Source organism: Rousettus aegyptiacus, unplaced genomic scaffold (assembly GCF_014176215.1).
Source record: "Rousettus aegyptiacus isolate mRouAeg1 unplaced genomic scaffold, mRouAeg1.p scaffold_m13_p_2, whole genome shotgun sequence".
NCBI classification, from domain to species: Eukaryota; Metazoa; Chordata; class Mammalia; order Chiroptera; family Pteropodidae; genus Rousettus; species Rousettus aegyptiacus.
Genome location: NW_023416295.1, coordinates 143,431,374 through 143,454,636, shown reverse-complemented (window position 1 = coordinate 143,454,636; position 23,263 = coordinate 143,431,374). Strand labels below are relative to the sequence as shown.

Below are 23,263 nucleotides of genomic sequence, written 5' to 3'. Positions count from 1 at the left end.
CAGAATACGAACCAGGAATGAGGCATGCGCATTTCAGAGATGGCCCCCACCTTCCTATGGCACTACCAAATATTTATGCTTTTAGTCTGGTTTTCTGCGTGAATACGACCTGGGTCTCCATTTTCATTTATATGGTATGTGAGAAGTGGGCAGCCATATGATTTCAAAGGATATACACATAAGATGAAAAGACAGTCATGTCTAGGATTGTAATGGAAACATGGCAGGTATTCATCAAATTGGAATAATCCGAGGCATGTTTCCAAAGAGCTAAAAAAGAGATTTTATATGTGTCATTGGTCGCCCACAACTAATCATTTCTTCCAATGGAAAATTCTTCGCTATATTATTTGAAGTAGTACTACACAAAGGTTCAATGACATTAAAAGTATTGCAAATTACCGTTTTTGATAGACACTATTGGTCACCTACCCGACAGCCTTTCTTCACTCTCTTATGTGCTATTAGAATCCTCATGTTATTTCTGAATAAGGCAGCAACATTCTCAGGAAGATAGGCCTCTTCAGCTTAAGGTCAAGGTTGATTAGTCTAAGCCAGTCATGGCCTTTTCATTTGCCCCGCCAGTGATTAGTCTAGGCAGGGTGTGTTGGGGAAGAAAGGGGCAGTTTCCTTCAAAACTACCTATGGCTCTCAAGACAGTTCGAGACTGTGAATCCAAAATGTGAGAAAGCTCTCACGTGACCTTTGGAGACCAGCTTTAAGCTAAAAACTAACAAACCAACAGTGTTAGGGCCCTGACCTATGGAGTTACTGAATTAATCAACTCAGGAAGAGCCCCAACTCCAGATTTCTTGCTATGTGAAACAGTATATTTTTTTTATTGTTTAAGCCACTATTAGTTGAATAATGTGTTAAATACAACTGAAAGCATACTGACATGTTTCTAAAATGAACTATAGACAACAATCATTTACTGAGCATTCTTTAAAGATTAAAGAATCCCCTTTCTGTTTTAAAATAACTATGTTAGAAGAAAAAAGTAATCTCGCATAATGACTTTATTCGTCCATAGCTATGATATTTTTTGCTAAGTAAAAAGCTGATTGACAATTGCTTATGTTTACTCTCAGCTACAGCAGCACAGATGGGGGTACCATGTCTCTTGATTTCAGGAGTTAACTCTTGTTTAACTCTTCTCCTTTTAATGAAAGTGATCATTTCTATTTCAACTACTCTAAAGCTTTCTAAAAAATTTCTCATGACAGTTAAAAGAGACCACCAGGAATAAAATAACGTAAATGAGAAACTAGATATTATATAAAGGTGGGAAGAGAATATGTTTATCAAATGTTTTTCAGATTACCTCTCCATCATTTCATTTACTCAACAAATTGTGCTCAGGCTTCTATGCTGTGAATTCTGTCTTCATCTCATTTTGATCATGGGCCAACTATGTAATCTCTCTGATTCATTATTTTCCCCCATGAAAACTCAGAATAATAATACTAGGAATCACATGGGCTTGCTGTGAAGATTAAAGGTAAATACATAGAACAGCTCCTAACACATACTGACCACTCCTTATTCCTTAATAAATGTGAGTAATCATTATTATTGAGTACCAATTAATTGCAATCATCATCCTGTCGCTAAATCCAGTGGTGACTTTTCTGTTCTAATCTTACCCAACCACTGCTAAGCTTTTTACACACTTCGTTCTACTCTGTCAAACACTTTTTGCTCACAGCTTCTATAACCTCACACTTCCCCCCATCTCCTGACCATTCCTTTGCCAGCTGCTGGTAGTTCCCGGCCCTTTCTCTTTTATTTCTATCTTTTCTTGTGAGCGATCTCATCCAATTCTGGGTTTTAATATCCTATATATGTTGAAAATTCCTACATTTATATTTCCACTCCAGCTTCATATACCCAACTGCCTAGTTGACATACTCACGTTGATAGCCAAATATGCACCTCACATTTAAAGTTCTCCATACAGAACTCCTATTCTCATTCTAATGGAATTCTTCCCTACCTTAGCAAATGATCCAGTCATATCATACCCAGGCTCCTCTTGATTCCTCTTTCTATCCCCACAATTTATCTATCCACCTACCAAAGCCCAATAAATCCAAAATTCATGCACTTCATTATTGTTTCTACCCCCTGAAGTAAAGTCACCATCACCTTTTGCCTGAATTAATGCAATGGAGTCATGGCTTCCATATCTGGACTCCATAAACCATTCACCACTCATAATCCATAATGATCTTTTAAAAGGTAAACCAAGTAATGCCTATCTTCTGCTTAAAATCTCTAATAATTTGCCTTCTCACTTAGAAAAAAACACAAATGCCTTACCATGTAAGTCTCTACATGATTTGGTCCCTTATTTCATAATACTTTGCCCACAAACATCCTGCCCCAATGATCTTCTCTGGGTTCCTGAAACTCACCGATCTTGTGCCTGCCTAAGCATCATCGCCTTTACTCATCTGTCCCCTAAAACTCTCTGTCCTCAAGTCTTTGAGTAGACTATTCCTCTTTATTACTCAGGTCTCAATTCAAATGCCACTTCTATAATAGAGAGGTGCTCTTTAACTATAGGATCATTCTCCCAATGCTTCTACACCATGTTGTTACCCTGCTTTATTTATTCATAGCAGTTTTAAAAATCTAACATTATATCATTTATTTAATGGTTTAGAATGTGTGTTCCATGAAGCATAGACCTCATGGCTCTATCTTCAGCACTCAGAGGGTGGTAATGAGTCTTCACCAACACTTATTTCATGAATGCCAATGACTATGTAAAAACAAGTTTAAGGCATATCTTCCCTATGCTGGCTGATACTATTATCTACTTCTCTGAAATGTTCTACTTTTTTGGCTCTCATGAACCTGATTTCCTTCCTTTCTGAACCTATCTTTTTTCTCTTACTTGGTTATTGTGCCACTCCTGGCCTCTCACAAGATATTCTTTTCTTTTTTTCCATCATCATATTCCGCCCACTATCCTAACTCCATTATCATCAAATATAGACTTAACTTCAATATATTCAGTAGCTTGTTAACCTAATTCATCTTATTTTCAATGACCATAGCTAACATCCTTCTACTATATTCTTTCCTTTCCTCTTACAATATTCTTAACAATATCGCCTAGTCTCCAGTCAATGCCTCTTAAATGCCTCTCATGCCTTCTATCTCAAACCAACAGCCACCAAGTCTATAGACCCTACCATCACTATAATATCCAATATCTGTTTCTTTACTTCACTCATACTGCCACCTGGCTGAGATCCTTAGTTATTCTTAATTAATCTGCCTTCCTCTAGCCTCTTCCCGATAATTCTACCTTGCAAATCAATAATTGCTTAATCAGTTATATTGACATTTCCCTTCCAAAGTTTAATAACCTATAGCCTTACAGTTCTTCATACTGCGTCAAACTGGTCTTTTTAATTGCATATAACATTCATCTATTAAAACTCTGAACCTCTACCAATTAATCTACATGTGACCTTCTCGTAATATTTATTCCAGTTCATGTCTTGACCATTTCCTCAAAACCATACCCTAATTTGCTCCATGAAATCTATAATTATATGGATGAGAATATGTCTGTTAGGGTTGAATTGTGTCACCCTCAAAATTCATATATTGAAGTTCTAACCCACAGTACTTCATAATGGAACTGTAATTGGAGGTAGGGCCTTTACAGGGGTAATTAAGGTCGAATGAATTCATATGAGGGGCTCTAATCCAATATGCCTAGTGTCCTTATAAGAAAAGAATATTAGGATACAGACACGTATATGCAAAGAGGAAAAACAATATGAAAATACATTAATAAGGCAGAGGTCTGCAAGCCAAAGAGAGAAGTCTCAGAAGAACACAAACCTACCGACACTTTGATCTTGTGCTTCTAGTTCCAGGGCTGTGAGAAAACAAATTTCTGTTGCGTAAGTTACCCAGGCAGTGGCATTTTGTAATGGCAGCCTGAGCAGACTAATACCAGGTCTCTCTTTACTCAATGTCCCAGAATGTCCAAGCCAAAAACAGAAAAGGGTTACCATGAAAATAATTTGGGAGTAAGGGTGCTTACACCATTCTCACCAAAGGATTATAAGAGAATACTAACAGATGAATTGAAACAAGGTTATGAATATTTAATTTTTTACATGAGTCTTTATGGTAAAATATTTTATCAAATTTTATTATTGGTATTATGATTACTATTTTGATATTAAAACTCATTATTATACACACATTAAATAATATCTACTCACTAAAAATAACCCACAACTTTTACCCAAAAGCTATGATTTTTAAAAGAGTAGTGTTGGTAGGGAATTATATAGTAAAGCCTTGTCTGCAACTATATTTGATATTTTAAAGTATATTTTATTTGTCTGACTATGTGTGTTAAAAATTTTAATTTAGAAAATATTAATGCCATTCCATGCTCATATATGTACCTGTAACTTTTCAATAATATTTCTATAATCCCAAGCAGGCCCTCCGAGAGCTTCCTTAAAGCGTGGTCCAGAGCGAGCGGATAGTCTCCAACCCATGGCTGCTCTCTGCACCATATTTGAATGGCTCTTCATGAAAAGAGTATTAACTTGGCTGTCCAAATCCACGGGAATAGCAATTCCACGATTCTTTGCTGAAAAGGAAAGATTTTAAATATTTTCCTCTTAATTTGACTGAAGCTTCTTACACATTACCAAAACAACATTATAAACATGGAACAAGAAAATATACACATAAGCTAAATAAGTGCTGGGATGTAATGTACAGTATGGTGACTATACTTAACAATACTGTATTGTATATTTGGAAGTTGCTAAAAGAGTAGATCTTAAAAGTTTTTATCAAAAATTTGGTAACTGTGAGCTAACAGATGTTAACTAAATTTATTATGGTAATCATTTTGCAATATATACATATGGCAAATCATTATGTTGTACACCTTAATATAATGTTATACATTAATTATATTTCAATACAATTAAAAATCGGAAAAAAATTAGATCTTTAAACTCTACCATTACATTGTTTTATAACACTGTAAAAGCTTTTAACCTGAAAGTATTTCAGTTTTTAAGACCAACTATTAATGTAGGCTCATTAAACATTCAAGAACTTATTTGATTTCTTGATGATTTAATTTTCAAAATGCACTTGATATAACATCAATATAGAAAAACACTGAATGACAACCACACAAATTATACAAAACACTGCATAACAACCTTCCCAGATGCCAAGGAAAATAAGAAAGCAGACAGAAAATACATGATAAAATCCTTTCAGTCCATTCATTAATATAATTAGTGTGTTTGTGTGTGTGCACATGCATGCATGCACACACGAAATTTCATATGGTAAAACATGTGAGAGAAGAAATAAAAAAATTGAAGAGTGTAAAAAATCTGTATTGGAAAATGGCACACAATATACGTTCTTCTTCCCCCAATCAGCTGAAATTAAATTTTATCAGATGTACATGATAATACTGAAAAATGAGAATGCTTTCCATAAGGAAAACAGAAATATTGAGGCATTTTTGCAAGCAGAACGAAAATGGGATTAGACTATCAGAGAAGGAAGAGAAGAAACTGCTTTACAAGAGATTCTAGTTAGAACAGGTCTTCTTAGGTGCACAGTCAACCAGCACTAACAGTGGTAGTGGGGTCTGGGGAGTCTCCTGGGCAACTCATTAAAGAACAGCATCTGAATAGCTGGGAAGCCAAGACCCTCCTTCCTCTTATAGCATAAATAGAGCAGCCGGTAGCAGAGGTTTTTACACAGAGAATAAATTTAGAGAAACATAGAAATGTTCTCTCCAGAAGGTGAAATATCTGCCTGGAAAGAATGCCAAATGAAGGTGCTAGGACTTGATAGAGAAGCAGAATAGAGTCTGAAGTAATGCAAAAATGTTCCTCAAATAAGAAGCAGAATAGGGGCGAGAAAAGAGGCATCTACAGCAAAAAAATACATAAAGAAAAAACTCCAACCTCTGAGTAATACCCTCCCCATTTAACACTTGTTAGTATTCCCAGCCTGTCTTCCGCTACACACACACACACACACACACACACACACACACACACACACACGCATGCACGCTGGGTCAGCCCTGTCATTTATACAAGAATGCTAGTAAAGAAATAGACCTTTAAAACTACCGTGGAAACCTATGCCAGTCATTAGAGACCTTTATAACTATGAACACACTACCAAGGATTATGGGAAAACCAAACCCAAGGGCATTAACTGACCAAAGTGAAAACAGACATGATTCAGGAAAGAGCAAAATAACAATTGTTGTCTTCAGAGAATCTGAGTGCATGCTGTATTCAAAATATTAGAAATCAGAAAAAATAAATAAATCTTTGGAATTAAATTATGATTGCATAAATAAACATTTCAAAAACTGGCTAAAAAGGGAAGAGACAGGAACAAAGATCAAGGTGATATGTGAGAAAGTCACAGATCTTCTAGAATATAAAAGATCAAGAGAAAATAAAACAGTGAGTATGAAATAAGGAGGGTAAATCTAGAAAGTGAAATTATCTAACAAATATAAGTTCTAGGAAGAAATACTAGAGACAATAAAAAGAGATAAATGATTAATTAAATAATAAAAGACAATGTTCTTGAACTAAAAAAGATGTTAATCTTCAAACTGAAGGGGCTCACTGTATGTTAAACAGGATTAAATAGCATATTGGTCATATTCTAGTAAAAATTTACAATGCTGTTATGGGTTGAATTGTGCCCCCAACACCCCGAAATATGTGTTTAAGTCCCAAGCAAGGGTACCAGTGAATGTGACCTCATTTGGAAATAGGGTCTTTGTAGATGTAATCAAGTTAAGTCAAGGTCATACTACACTAGGGTAGACCCTAATTCAATACAACTAGTGTCCTTACAATAGGAGAACAGGGAAATGAAGACGCACGCAGAGGGAGGAACACCATGTGAAGATGGAGCAGAGATTGGATTTGTGCAGCTGCAAACCAAGGATGCCAGCGAACTAATAGAAAGGCATGAACAGATCCGTCCCTGGAGTCTTCAGAGAGCGCATGGTCCTGCTGACACCCTGATTTCAGCTGTTTAGCCTCCAGAACTGTGAGACAATAAATTTCTGTTATTTTAATCCACCCAGTTGTAATGATTTGTTATGGAAGCCTTACAAAACTAATATAAATGCCAAAAGCAAAGCAAAAATTACAAAAACTTCCCGAGAAAAAACAAGAGGTTTCCGACATAAAATCTGACTGGTATCAGACTTCCATCATCAATACTGGATGCCAGAAATCCGTAGAATACTGTCTTTATGACCAGATGGACAAACATTTTGAATCTAAGAGTTTAATGCATTTCTAAACTAAAAATCAAATGTGATACCCAAATAAAAACATTTCAGAATATGTAGGGCTCAGAAATTTATTTTTAAACCCCCTATGAAAATTACTGAGAATCCAAAAATGTCAACGTGAATACGAGAAATCATGGCAACTGAGTGTGAACCTGAAGAAGAGCATAAAGCTAGAAACAAATGAAAGATCCATTAGATGAAATTAAGGGTTGGAAAGTTCTCTTCCAGTAGGAAAAGTTTCAATATCATGGCACCACTTCTTTATACACTGAAAAATATTTATACGTCATAATATTATAAAATTCTGAAAATTCATTTTTTTAATTTTATCAACTGATAAGGGATTTCATTACATTTCAGAATAGAATATAAATGTCACCAATCTTAACAACACGTCAAGCAATAATTAGAACACAGAGCGGGAGAGAAGAGGTAGAAATGAAGGCAACATATTAATTTCCTCATTTGTCATAGTGTGGAAAATATAAACATTATTTAGAGGTGCTAAACCAAGAGATAGAGATATAATGATATTATTTAAAGAGATATATAATGATATTATTTAAAGTCGTAATGATAGACCTTGGAAGACTTTTTTTAATTAAATGAAAATAGGAAGGAAGAAATAAGAGAAAGAGAATGACTGACTCTGACTTGCTTAATATAATGAAGGGAAAGCAATAGTAGGCAGTACTATTTCTGCTGGTGAAAATTCTTGGAAACTGAAAGATACTTAAAAACTTCTTTAAACATAAACAATTTTAGCTACTAACACAAAAAGTTACCAGTTTAAACAAGAGCTCAAGCTGAAGTTTTAAGAAAATAATAACAGCTATAAGGCAACCCCTAAACAATCGATTGCACCACTGCTTAGATTTCCCTAGTGAATGTTTTCCTAATATTCATTATAAGTCTCCCTTTTCCAAAGCATACGATGTCTGTTTATGTCCATCACTCACAGCAGAGCAATTGTACTCCTGTCCCATCTGAAGGACAGACAGCCTTGACACTGCCAAGCTGCACATATTTTTATAAATACTTAATCCTGCACCATGATCAAATCCTGGCAAGACTTTCATCTTTTTCTGGCTGCTTCAACATAAGCTGGGTTTGCTCTAAACATTTACAAGTCAAACAATATTGCTTATACATTATTTTCTAAGCAACTAAAATAACAAAACTTATAAACCTTAATATTGCTCAAACCCTATTACAACCACGTTTCCACTAACATTTAAACAAATGGGGAGGGAAGGTTGGGATTTACTCCCCTTTGGAACAGGTACATTGGATATAATTGGCCATCAAATAAATGGTGTTGCTATGAGTACAACTTACACAAAGAAGTGCTCCATGAACATTTTTCTAATAACACCAGTGGAAATGTAGCCCAATGGCAGCACTGTTATTCTTAGAAGTGCGATTTCACCCCATTAGTGAGTTCAGGAAAACCTCACCCACCCCAGATGCTCCTGCGAGCTGCTGCCATTATTCCACTATGGCAAGCACTATGAACAAACTAGGCTGAGGAGACTCCAATATTCCAAAATTTGTTGAAAAAGATTTTTTTTCCCCCAAATTGTACCTCTTTCATTGGTATTTTCTAGTATCCTGTTCTCAGCACAAATTGCACAACATAAGTTAACTGGGTAAAATATATTACTTTCTCATGCCCAAAGGTAAACTCTAGCCAAGGCTAATTCACAATTTCAAGGCAATAAAGAAAATTAACTATTCAATTGTAGAAAAAGAGAATCTGAGTTAAAGTCAGTCAGCTGTATAGAAAATCATAAAACAATTTTTCGATCAAGTGTAAAAATCATATCTTTAAAGATGGGGCCTAAAATAGATTCCCTGCACTGTCAAAATATTATAAATATTAATTTGAAAGTAAAGGTGACCATAAAAATTTGGTTTTCCATATATTGTTTAAAATTTCAAGCAGAAAAATAATTGTGACTAAGAAAAGAGAATTAATTTGTTATCTCACTTATAAGAACATTAATAACTAGAACAATATTTTTCAAATGCAACAAAAAATATGATCCAAACTTAGCTTACTTTTATTAAGCTAGAAAAATCTTGGTATAAATGGTATATTGAAATGTGAACTAGGACATATCCTTGGGATTAATGGTTAATCCCTGCCCTCTACCCCTCTCAATAAAAAATGAGCTAATGAATTTACTACAACTGGTCATCCCTCTGGACACAGCATTAACTCCAACTGTGTGATTTAGCGGCAATATAGAAAGTTTAAAATGTTTCAAAAATGTTCCTATTTTGCTCCTTAAGAGTACAATTGAGATATTACCTTGTTAAGGATAATAAGAGAATAAGTATATGGAGTCCTTAAAAACAATTAGGAGAGAAGATGAATTGTTATTAATGCATTTATCTTTTGTAGAGCTCTACCTAAAGATGGCTAGTTCTCTAAACTGAGCTATCTTTATTGACAGGCATTTTGATCATTAGGCTAATCTATTAATCAGGCTTATAAATCCTGAAAATTCTCTAGATATGACAAGTCTTTGCAATCATTTTAAGATGCAATCAAAATCTATTTCTAATTATTATTCATTAAATATTGCATATTATGTGAAAATTTTTTCATTAGACTAAACTGCTAATGGTATGTGCCAGACCAAAATCTCTGATAACACACATACTGCAGTGATAGGTGCCCTGGAAAAAAAAATGCTTGGATAGATAAACTGACAGGTAAGGGAAAAAGGCAACAGAAAGTGTAAGCATTAATTAGAATACTTGGTTGGTTGTCAAGCCATACTGAACAGTTGGTACCCAAGTTAGATGTGCTGGGGTAGGCAGAGAGTGGCACCTTTTCTGTATCATGTCAAAATATTCAAGATAAATCTGTACCGAAGCACTTTTATTTTTAAATATGAAGAACATTAAAAATATGAAATGCATCCTATTTGACACTCAAACTATACTCAATTAATCCCCAAATTAAATAAAGAATATAATTTTATGGATTATGAAAGAACTAGTATTGGCACACTTGACTAGACATCGGGAAAAAATAAAGTTGATTCTATACCCTATACCTTAGTACTAAGTATATTCCAGATAACTTAAAAGTGTAAACAGTCCCATCAAAAACACAGACAAAAAAATTAACACCATGAAAATTCTCAATGGAAATTTTAAAAATCATCTCAGACTGATCAAGGCCATTCTGAAGATAAAAGAGAACCTAAAAAAACCTAAAAGAAAATAAATTTCTGCATGCCAAAGAATAAAAAATAAAAATTCAAATGACAGATGAAAAATTAAGGGAAAATTTTGGTTATTTATAGGCCAAGAGCTCCTTTCCCTAATAAATAAAGGGCTATACAAATTATTAAGAAAAAGAAAACCTTTAGAAAAAGTAAGCAAAGTACAAGAGATGGTTAACTGTAAGGGAAATGCCAATGACTCATATAAAAAGGTTTATTTTTCTTAATGTAAAAAAGAAATACACATTAAAACTATAATGATATTTTTACTTTTGAAATTGGCAAAGATTTAAGAATTTGGTCACACACCATATTATCGAGGAGAAAGATACTCTCCTACATTGCTTGTGGCGTGTAAATTGCACAATCTCCATAGAAGGCAGTATCTGTCAAAATTAAAATACCTAGAAATTCTACACGTAGGTAGTTACCTTATTCTTCCTCATGTGCAAAATGATTGAAAACAACATAATTTCCAACCAGGAAGTTAAATAAATTAGAATATAAACACACAACAGAATATAACACAGCCAAGGACAAGAGCAGAATATTCAATCATTTATTTTTATTCATCCATGTATTTTATTCATGTAATAAACTATTCACTAAGTACCCATCGTGCTCCAGGCACTGAGTCAGGTTTTAGAACTTCTAACAGATAAGGTACTTTTATTCTGCTTTGTGACTTTTGTACATGTTATATCTACCGTCGTACTAGAAATTCACTGAGAGCAGGAAATATAGTTTGACATAGCACATTTTCCCAACTAAAATACTGCATATCCTCAACTAAAATAACACCTTTCAGATAATAAGAAATCATTATAAATCAGTTGAATTAATAAATATGTGAAAAACTTTATAAAATTTTGTCCTATCTTGTAACTTATTTAGATTTAATATTTTACAAGAACAGTTTTTAAAAACCATAATTACTGGAATGTATTATGTCAAACTCTTTGTATAATCAACTACAACCCTCTAGATAGGTGAAAATAGATACGTTTTGTTTTAATAGAGACTGAACGTCTCTTCTCAAAGGGTTAATATTTTATACGTGTTCATATTTTAGAAGAACAATTGGCTTGAAAATTGAGGTTGATTATTCAAACCATTTGTAAAGATATTTTACAGAATTTCCATTTGGAAAAAAGATTATATTGCCAACAAAGTACCCAACATTAATCCCCCAAATCATTTGAAGATTATGAAACACATGGGACAAAATTCTTCTTTAAATGAAATAATATGGAAGCCATTCTTGGATGCTTTTTCTCAAAGCACTTCTAACATGCACCGTGGTATTTCACACAGATGAATAAACCAAGGAACAATAATTCACCAAGGGCATTAACATCTTGATCCATATTTTGTGCTTCAAGATATAAAACAGGTAATGTTTGTTTAAACTGATTTGTGATAGTAGAGCATCACAAATGTCAGTCTAGAAGGGGTTCAGATCCTGGCTCTGTCCCCACCGGCCTGCAGGACCTTGGGGAAGTTGCCTAACCTTGCTAACCTCACATTCCGATCTGTAAAATGGGGCTTAGAATTATGTCCACAGGGTTTACCACATCATAGGATTTGCCACACCACCCACCACTAATAAACACTCGCTTCTCTCATCGAGTGCTGATTTAGTGCTTTTGCTGATTTTTACTACCTTTTGCACTCAATGTACAAAAAAAGAAAAGAATAATAGATGAGTTAAACTAATATACTTGAGAGCGGTTTACAATTATGAAGTGTTATGTAAATGTAACGATAATAGACATTTGCATTCACAGGCCTCTGTTTACCAATTTGTAAATGCACTGAAACTTACTTACTAACAACATGGTATTCTCTATACTTTGTTATATTTTTCCTAAATATGTATACTTTGTTTTCTTTAATATTATAAATTCTTACATATTTGAACTGTGTTAACTGTGTTAGTGCCTCTTTGTATTCTTAAAAAGTTGCTGAAACACAAAATGATTCTGCACCTGAATTACGAAACTTCAGACAAATCCCTAGCCAGGAAGCCAAACTGCCATAGTTCTAGTTGATATGTTAGGGCTTCCTACAAAAGCATTTGCAGTAACACAATACAGCATAAACTTCATACTCATAGAAACGTGCATTTCAAATCCAACTCAACCACTTACTAATTGGGAAACTTATTTAAACTTTTCAAGCCTAAATTTCACTATCTGCACAATATCTAATGTATGGATTGTTGTCAGTCAACAAACACTCATTAACTTATTTAGTTGTCACCAGACACTTTTAGGTCTAGACACTTTATTCAGTAAATAAAACAAAGTTCCTGCTTTCATAGTTGACATGTTAATGGAAGAAGCAGACGTCGAAGAAGCAAAAATAAATAAATAAACAAACAAACAAGATGCTTTCAAATAGTGGTAACTGCTAAGAGGAAAACAGAATACTAAGATAGCACGAAGAACCTGGGACACTATATGAGATGTTCTGGAACCCTTCGCCAAGCACTTAATTTTTGAGTATGTGATAATATGTAAGAGGAGGATTCAAACAGAAGGAATAGCGCATGCAAATGCCCTAAGATGAGAAAAAGCCACGTGTAGATGAGAAAGAAGGCCAATGAGTGGAGTAGAATTGGGGTGGGAGGAGGAAAAACTAGAAGTAGATGAAGCTCCATGGATGAAGGGCTTTCTAAGCTATGGTAAGAGATATGAATTTTAAGGGCAATGGAAAGTTTTAAGCAGGTGAGCGACATGACCTCATTTACATTTTAAGATCATTCTAACTGCTACATAGAAATGGATTGCAGCAGGACAGGAGCGGAGGCAGGGAGTTCAGTACAGAGACTCTTCTGTAATCCATGTCAGATGACGGTGAATTTGGACAAGAGTGTCACACAAGAGAAAGAAAAAAATATGCATTTTTAGAAGTGGAACCAATAAAATCTGCTTTTGTGTTCAATGGGAGTGAGCAAATGGGAAGAATCAAATGTGACCCCTAAGGTTTTAAATGAGTATGAACTGTAAAATAGTTATTCTTTACAGTGGGACAAAAATATGCCTCTTGCAGCCACCATATATTAGTTAAAATCTTTCTCTAGGAAGCTGTAAAAGAAGTCCATTCTCACTTTCAAACGTTGGAAGATAATAATTATGTCCCCCTCAGTTTTCTTTTGTCTAAATATTTCAAATGTTTTTAATTGCTACGCAAGTAAGGTGGGTTTAGATCTCTTTACCATCATGATTGCTTACTTCCGAATGCCTTTCATTTTGGTTCTATGTTTTTCCATGAACAACATTCACCAATAAACAAACAAACAAAAAAAGATGGGTTCTAAGCATCACAAAGCAGAATTTGCTTTTCACCTTCTTCATCCTAAACAATAGCTTTACGTTAATGTCTTTTTTGACAGGCACTTCATAGTTATTGTCCCTCAAATTCCAGTAAGGGTGATGAGATGAGGATTTATGATGAAATAAACTAGAATAAAACGAAGACCATAAGAAAAGAATCAGTGGCCACGTAGGGACAAGTTCAGATGTAGATATGGAGGCGTCAAGAACAGCTTTTATGGTGGAATTTGTAAAAAAAAAAAAAAAAAAAAAAGTCGAGTAAAGGAAAAAGTGCTGAGAGGTGGCAATGGTAGAAACTGAATAAAGAAAAAGTTAATAGTGTGAGCAATGTGGGGCCATAATAGTCCAGTCTGCTGTCATACGGGGTGGGGGGGACCACTGAGTAACAAAGCCACAAAGTGAAAGCAGTGCTGTGTTTTAGAGGTCACAAACATGGTAATGAGGACTCCATCTGTAGTTTGTTAGACAAAGGGATGCAGCTGGGGACTTTGCTATTGCTGTTTCGAAACCAATAGATAGAATTTCACTTTGAGATCAGTCTCAGAGCAGATTTATTTAAGCGAGGAAAGAGAGAAGAAAACACTGAATTTCTACAGTGGTTCAAGAAGAAAGTTCTGTGGGGTTAAACGAGGCCTTTAGGGAGTGAAAGAAGGAGAGGTACGAACAGTAGAAAGAATAATAGAAACAGAATTTCTAGGTCTCTCTAACTATTCAGATGGAAAGTACAAACTAGGAAGAGGAAGAAAACGTGCCTTCTCACAAAGATGACTGAGATTTTATACCAAAACATCGCTCTTCTAAACCTATCTTGATTACAGATTTAGAGATACATAATTACTTTTTTAGACTTCCTATCACACATATCTTTATAGCACAGAAAAAGTAACTAAAAATTCCTGTTAAATCACAAGGTTTGGGCCCATAGAGGGAATGGTAGAAAATAAAATCTTATAGCTTAGAAATAAAAGCTATCTTTAGACTAGTACAGTTTCGGTGACTATTTTAAACCCTCAAAGCTCTACTGTCCTGTTCCACGGGAAAAACTGTGACCACTCGAGGAGCACCTCCCCTCCGCCCCCCGAAACTGGAACTCCAATGGAAAGTACAACACGGAATAATCTGACTTGGGCTCAAAGTGTTCTGTGTCTCAGTTTTTAAACGTTATGAACAGCATGCCCTCTGTGCTCTGTGTCAGGCCAACAGGCGTTTTCCCACATTGTGTTTGCTAAAAACTGACGGAGGAAGAAGAGAGGATTAAAAGGAAGAGGAGAAAAAGGAGGAGGGAGAGAGAAAGAAGTAAGAAAAGAAGGAAGAGGGAAGACTGCCTTAAAGTGTAAAATATAGAAATATACTTGGCAGCTGAGACAATATACTCTTATGTAAAAAATAATATCATCATATTTCTTTGCTTTTCCTTTGGATTTTTGTCTTCTAATGATTAGTCTATTTCCCAGCTGATTTGGTCAAAAAAAAAGCTTTTAGCACTGTTTCATTATAACTTGAAAAGTATACTATTAAAAGCTCAGAAGTTATGTAAAAGCATGAACGACATAACCAGATTCATCTGTAATTCCCTCACTCCGAGATAACCAGTGTTAATGTTTTATTTATATCCTTCTGGACATTTTGCTGTGTATCTTTTTAAAATAAAAACTAGGTTCTCTCCTGTGCCCTTCTTTATTTTTGACACAATACCTACTGTGGCCTCTTCCTTTATTTCTACCCTTCCCTTTCTGAACCATTCAGTCCCAAAACCTTAAGGAAGAAAGTTAAAGTGTCAGTGCTGGGCAGTGAGTGCTCCAGTGCCGAGGCGGTCCAGGGCGTTTGAGCTCCAGGATGAGTGGAAGTGCCTGTGTTGGAGGCTGCCCGGAGTAGAGAATCAGAACTTGGGTGAGGTGAGGAAGGCGTTCACGCTGAAGGACTGCCTGGCAGAGGCATCGAAGGTGATATGAGTATTCATGGGACTGAGTGACGCATCATAGAGAGTCCAAGGCCAAGCTGGGTGGAGATGATGTCCCTCAGAGCAGCGGGCAACCTGACCTAGACTGTGGGAGCCTCCACAGGAGGGTGTCAAAGGCCAAACTGCCAGAGGACACATCCTTGTGGGGTGTGGCCCTGTGGGAATGCCTCAGCCCAAGTAGGCTGTGAGGAGAGGAGGCTGTGTGAAGGAAGTGTGTGGAAGCTTTAAAGTTATTGGTTTATTTAAGGAGAACCAGCATTCCTGTCTGTTAAAGGCCGCTGACTCAGCTCCAATGGTGACCCTATGAATGCGTGACGTCTACGATGTCCCGTCCACACGGCCCTGCTCAGCCCCTGTAGACTCATGCCTATGGCTTTGTTTACGGAGTCAGTCTATCTCTTATTTGGCCTCCCTCTTTTCCTGCTGCCTTCTGTCTTTCCCAGCATTATTATCTTTTCCAGAGAACCTGTCTTCTCAGGATGTGCTTGCGGCAGGCCAGCTCGTTTGTCATTTTTGCCTCTAGCGATGTCCAGCATCCTTACAAATAGAATTTTTCAATCCAGAAATAGTATATGTTTCCATTTATTAAAATCTTTTGTATCCCTCAAAATTGTATTATAGTATATTCTCTCATGTTTCTCGTTGTTTTCCTTTAAGTGTTTAACATTTTTATTGCTATTGTGAGTGGTATCTTTTTCATAGTATATTCTTGGTTTCTTGCTGGTATACAAAATAATCTAACAGTTTTAATACTTTCTTTACAATTAATCGCCTGGATAAAGTCTTTTAGTCTCTTAGTTCTAATAATTTTCAATTGAACCTGCTTTCTAAGCTATTCAAATAAAACTTGAGCAGTCATTAAATTTGTCAATATAAGATTACTTTGGTACATTGCAGATGAGAAAAGACGAAAAAAATTAAGTGATCATAATCAGTTAAATCATTTATTCATTTGCCAAATATTTACTGAGCACATACTATAGCTCAAGTCAAGTTACCTAATCTAGATAATTCTGTTTCCACAACTTTGAAATGTAAAATAATCAATGAACTTATCTAAGGATGGATGAAAATTGCTTAGCATTGCACATAAGTGCTCAATAAACGTCAGCAATGACACACACTATAAGCACCCCTTCCCAGTGCCTGAGGGACCACCATTAGATGGGAGTCCTCTGATTCTGAAGTCCAGACAAGTCTGTATTTCTTTTCCCTCCTCCACTCCGTCATCTGTAGGATGGTCCTAATTCACTACAAGAACAGGGGTGGGAGGGAGAAATCTGCGAGAAATTCTTTCTAGAATCTGCTAACCCTTACCATTTGTAATTTCTGAAGCCTTCTATATATAACAGACCCTCAATAAATACTGATGAATTTCAAGCAAGACTGGAAAACTAACAACCCTTAAAAAGTCCTAGGACCATATAAAAGTATTAATAAGTCATGCCACTCAATAGAACAAGACAATTCTGAATGAAATCTGAAATAAACTAAACTTATTCCTGTAAAATCTCACTGAGTTACTGTAAAGTGCTATATGCAATAGTAAATATAGTTTAGAAATAGAATGATTAAATAACAAAATAAATAAACTTTAAATTATTTTTAAAAGAAATATAATTATTATAGTCCCTCCCAAAAAGAAAGTAACATTCAGAATCATTTGCTGATTGTTGCTCTTCAGCTTTACAGAAACCATGCCTGCTTTCTTATTAAGGTATAAACTAAAAATCTGTTTGTATCACTTATTAGGCAAACGCCCAATTTCTTTAACAAAATGTAAAATAAATTAAGCCCAACACTCAGACTTACCCACTTCGGCCAAGGTTCTGATACAGGACTCCACTGAAGCTTTCTGCGACGGGTTTGGCCAGGTACAATTGTAAATTCTGAAGGCAGATTGCAGTAGCTGAATAAAAACTGGCTGATGTGTCTGCAGAGAGAAATTAGGAAGGAAAATAGGCCACTAAATCATTAACACTCGTGATGCATTTTCTATGCATTATCTAAAAGGCTCATGAAAGTAAAACACAATACAGTCTTTTGAGTTTCAGTGCTATTTAATGCTTTTATTCTACAAATATTACATACCCATTCATGAAAGGCATGTGTCAGATGCTATAAAAAATCAATTATGTGCAGTTTAACTATGCTCTTAATCAGAAAAATACGGAATTTCTTGAAGCCAATGACATGAATTTAAGTATTTTTTGAAATATTCTCTGAATTATTTTCAAGTACAAATCGAGCTGGTGTTCTTGGTTTATTTGTTGGACCGTATGTTTTAGTTTCATATAATGGGCAAGTAGAAGAAGTAACAAATTTGACCTACAAAAAAACAATTTCATATGGTTCTAACGGTTTAAAAGTTTTTTTCTAAAGCAAGTATAATTGACATTATACTTTTATAAGAGCAATACATGATTGCTATAAAATATTTGAAAAACATTAAAATGAAAATTACCAATAATCCTACTATGTAGGGATAATTAGTATCAAAATTTTAAAGATACTTAACTTTACTGAGTTTTTTTACATATATATGCATATATATTCTTTACACACACAGATTTAGGTAATATTATAATGCAATTCCGTGGCCTGTTTCACTTAACAATTACTTCATGATCATTTTCCTAATCAATATTTCTTTTAAAACATGGCTTTTAATAAGCCATCCTACAGATATACTATATTTAGCTATCTCCTATCTGTGGTTGATATCAATTTTTAAGTATTATAAATACTCAAATGAAAATCTTGGTATATAAAAACCCTGCCAAATCTTACTAAAGTGGAATTACTGAGTCTAAACACCTATCCATTTAAAGAATCATGTCATTTATTCCAACACTGGGAAAACAGTGAATATACAGAATGAAAGTTACTGTTATGTTTCAAAGGTGAGCAAGGATCATTCAGTTTGAAGACAGGGCCTCCTTATTTAAAATGAAGTATGGTAAACTCAGAAGGGGGGCATAATGGTAAATAACATGAGAAGAGTCATCTTCAGAAGTGTAGGAAATGACTTCCTGACCAGATTAAAGTTTTTCCTACTCAAATAAAGTAAATAAATTGTGTGTGACAGAATACTTTTGAATTTGTTTCTTTAAGTTACCTGGAGACTGGTACTGTTGTCCGAAAAAGGAGAATTAAAGAAGCCGCTCACAATGTTCATTATTGACTCAGTAACACACTTCTCCAGGAAGGTGTCTGCATGCTTCCTGTCTGTGGTTGTGTTGCAAACCTGGAAGGGAAAATAAGAAAACTCAGTATGTTCTGCCATATCTTTGAGCTATAACTCAATGCTGGAATCTTCTAAAACATTATTCTGAAATGACTGTTGATAACATTTTTAAAAGTTACTTTGAATAGAAACACTTCTGCCTAAAATCCAGTAACATTTTATCATTCTACAGTAGCTTCTCTCTTAAGTTTGGGTGTCATTTCATCCTTGGCCCAGAATTCATTCTGCATCTCCCAACTCTTGGACACAACTTTCTCTCTCTATCCCCAAGCTTGGCTTTGCTGGAAAACACCTTTCCACTCAATATGAGGAAGTCAAAGAGGAAACAGCCTTTGTAAGTATAAGAAAGTGGTGAATGTGATTAATAGTGATTTATATCTCTACACATTTTCACTTATAATACCAAGCCCAATGTGCAGGATATAAACACAGAAAGTATTTGGAAAGGAAAATAGAAAGCTAAAAGAAGATAAAATCTCTTCCAATAATTTTGACTTTTTCATCCACAGATTAATCTGGGAAGCATGGAAAGTGCGTGTTTGTGGGCTTTCTCAGAATAAGCAAAGCAAGGACAGACAATAGCAGAGCTGAAGATAAATCAGAATAGAACACAAACTTTGATCTTTATATGTGAGTAAATGAGGCAGAAATTAGTCATTTTGCTAAACAAACTGTAAATTTACAAGTATAATAGGGTAGACAAATTGCAAAAGCTATGATACATGATTAAAAACAAATGAAAAAAAAAAAGATGGGTGATGAAAAGACAAGAAACATGGAGATAGAAAGAAGAGAAATGTGGGAGGGGGAGAGTACACAGCGTGAGAAAAACTGGGGCAGAGTACGAAACCGAAATATTCAAAAAATTATGGTGGGTAAATATGGTGGCCACATGTTCCAGATGTTCTTAGACAATCTGAATTTTTATGTAATTTTTTTTCTCTTCCATAAGATGATTAATCAAAAGAAGTAAATGTAATTTAATGTGATACTGCTTTTAAAACTTTCACACAAATAAATTCACAAAAGGGAAAAATTCCCTTCTCAAACCACATGTCCCAATGTTTTGGTTTGGAAAATAGCAGTATTTGCTGGATGGAGGTAGAGAAAGAGCAGAGGGTTTGTTCTGCTTCTGAGTTACTTCCCATTAGGGCAGCGCACTTCTACCTCATCTATTAAATGACACCTACCTGAAGGGATTGTATTAGAACTAATCTCACGGTTATTATAAGGAACAGTGCCATTAAAGGAAATAAATTATCTTGAAATTATATAATCTTTTAGTTTTGTTCCAGCATATAACATAGTGTCTGGCATATACAAGATGTTCAATAAGTGCTGTGAAATAAATGAATCAGTTAATTAATTTAAAAAGTGGAAAAATTAAAAAAGGACTCATTTTGTTTAGGTTAACTTTCGGTTAGGCTATACTTGTAAAACATCTAACCAAGGACTAAAATTTAGGTGGCCCCAGAACTAACATAAAATTGATTTCCCCCTGATGGATATGAAATAGGATTTATTTCATTTCGTATCTTTCCAACACGGGTTTTAATAGTGAAATGTTCTGATCTGTAGGATAAAAGTATATTAAGATGGAATAGGTAGCAGACTAATTCTACCATAACCAGCCCAAATAACCTTCATCCAGTGACTTTTCACACAATTGTGTGGGGCTCTCCAGAGCTCTGATAGTATCACACTGGATTACCTGCAAATGCACATTTGCTAAAGAACTGGCCAGATTTGCTTTAGTCAGTAGATGAATAAAAGTAATCTATTTCTAGATAAAGGCTTCCCTCAAAATCCTGGGTAATAAAAAGTCTGGGTTTAAAAAAAATGTTTAAAGAAATTAGCCAAAATGTCAGACAAATGAATTTAGTTATTATCTTACAGCTACAAATATTTCACTGAGGAACTGGAAAAGTTTAAGATACTAAAATATATATAATTTATAAATTATTATATATTTATTACATCAAATTTATTTGTCTTCATTTAAGCAAATCACTAATTATATACGTATAATCGAGATTTTTTCTGATTTATGTTCTATTGTAAATAATTTTAATGTATCTTCATCGAAATATAAATTGGAGTGTAATTGTTTTCAAAGTGTATATAATTTGAATACATTATCATTAGAAATATAAATTAAATAGAATATAAAAAACTTTTAAAAGAACAAATCTGAGTTTACAAAACTATGTGGAACCTATTCCTCAATTCATTTGGGTGAGAAATTCATATACTACCACTGCACAGATAAATAATATTTTCACCTCTAGAGTCTTGCATCCTATGCTGTAATATCGAGGATAGGCAAGAAACATAAGCTACTTTTCTTATTAATATCGAGGATAGGCAAGAAACATAAGCTACTTTTCTTATTAAAATCCTTAAAAACTTTTCAGAAAAAGACAAATAACAATAGTCTTTCTCTAGTCATTTTTTTATGTTTACGAACTCTTTTTAAGATTGGAAATAACTCAGATAAAATCATAACACTTTAACTTTTTATGTTTAATACATATATTTTTAAAGTTTCATTCTGTTTGCACATATTATTCACCATTATTTCCTATAAAACATTCCCATGTACTCTCATTATCTAAATATTTTAAAAGGCTATATTTATTCTATCATTCTAATGCACAATCATGCCTTAATTCATTTTTGAAATGAGTTGAGGTACACATAACCAAAAATACAATACAAATTATTTTCTTATTTTCTCAGTTATTTCATTCTTGCTAGTCTTTTGTGTGATTAATTTCCCTTTTTTTCTATTAAAAAGAATTGGACAAAATTATTATTTTTACTTTCAGATTCAGTTTTTGGGTCTATTTCATCAAAAGAGGAATCAACAGTAAAAGTATATACAGTTTTAAAGTACTTGCTGGGCTGATCTTCTAAAATAATAAATGTACTATGCTATCAACAGCCTATCTGTGGATACACAGGATGTTCTCTCATTACCACCAACTAGCTCTTGCTCTCAGGCTCTGGCTGGGTTCAGCTGATGCGAAGCACTAGCAGATCAGAGTGAAAGAGAAAGAAGGCAGGTACCTATTCTGCCTCTGCTTCCGCCTCCATCTCCCTCTCCCTCTTCCCACTAAGGCTTTAGCAATGTCTGTGTCTCTGGGTAGAGCTCTTTTGTTAGAGCCCTTTTGCAGTGTCTCCAAGTTCTCTCTGGACTCCGGTAACAACGGTGCTCCCGTGCCCCCTCACCCGGGGTGGAAACAGCTTTGCATTGTTCCCACTTTTTATTCCGTTTAACCCCGCCCACATCTCTTGGAATGTGTCATCTGTTTACCACTGTTCTATCAGCAAATTATTATTTTTGCCAATACGATGATATTTAGTTATTTTATTTTGCATTTCTGACATTGTGAACAAAACTGGGCATTTTTCATGTAATCATTTCATGCCTGTATTTTGTTATGTACAGACATTTTCAAACATTCTAACCACTGTAAATAAAACCTGGATAATAAGTGACACATTATGTATCAGTTTAACATTTTTCATAATAAGCTCTTTTCGGTTACATTTCACATATATTTGTACTTACCGACTACTTAGAATATTAATTTCATTATGTAAAATAATTCTTAGCATTCGGGCACTATTTTTTATTTAGATCATTTTCATTTATTTAATATAAAGAAGAAAAAACCTCCCTTCCATGAAAAAACATACTATTTTGTTCTAATTTTTTATTGAAGTTTTTCTTTCATCCCTATACACATCTTGATTCCTATTTAACTCTTTAAGCTATCAAAATTTTGCCCCTGTAGATGACTTCATTTCTAGATCTGATTAATTTTTTCCCATATTGATATCCAATTGTCCTCTAAACATTTATTGAATAGTGATTTCCTGCCTCAATCTTATGTTATATCAGGTGCGTCTTACAATGTGTCACTCATCACTATTTAAATTTCTCCCCATTCCTTGCTATATTCCCTGTACCATTATTTTAAAAATATTTTCATCCAACTCTACAAGAAAGAAATGATTCTCAATTTGTAATGTTTTACAATTTGAAAAACAAGTCCATCATCTTGTCTTTTCCAAAGAAAAAAATCCACCTTTTGAAATATTTATCATCTACTTTCAGAT

General features: G+C 34.5%; 1 protein-coding gene across 4 annotated transcripts in view; it reads right to left on the bottom strand.

Annotated features, from left to right (window-relative positions):
* ITPR2 (inositol 1,4,5-trisphosphate receptor type 2) overlaps positions 1–23,263 on the bottom strand; it is a 405,483-nt gene that overhangs the window by 180,909 nt on the left and 201,311 nt on the right. For all 4 annotated transcript variants that reach the window (XR_004955694.1, XM_016119206.2, XM_016119205.2 and 1 more), the window contains 3 exons: positions 19,010–19,138; positions 17,704–17,824; positions 4,443–4,633 (listed from right to left, as the gene is read on the bottom strand). Coding sequence is in view for 3 of the 4 variants with exons in the window: in XM_016119206.2 (XP_015974692.2) it covers positions 4,443–4,633; positions 17,704–17,824; positions 19,010–19,138 (441 nt within the window). In the remaining variant the exon portion in view is untranslated. The remainder of the gene's footprint in view (positions 1–4,442; positions 4,634–17,703; positions 17,825–19,009; positions 19,139–23,263) is intronic.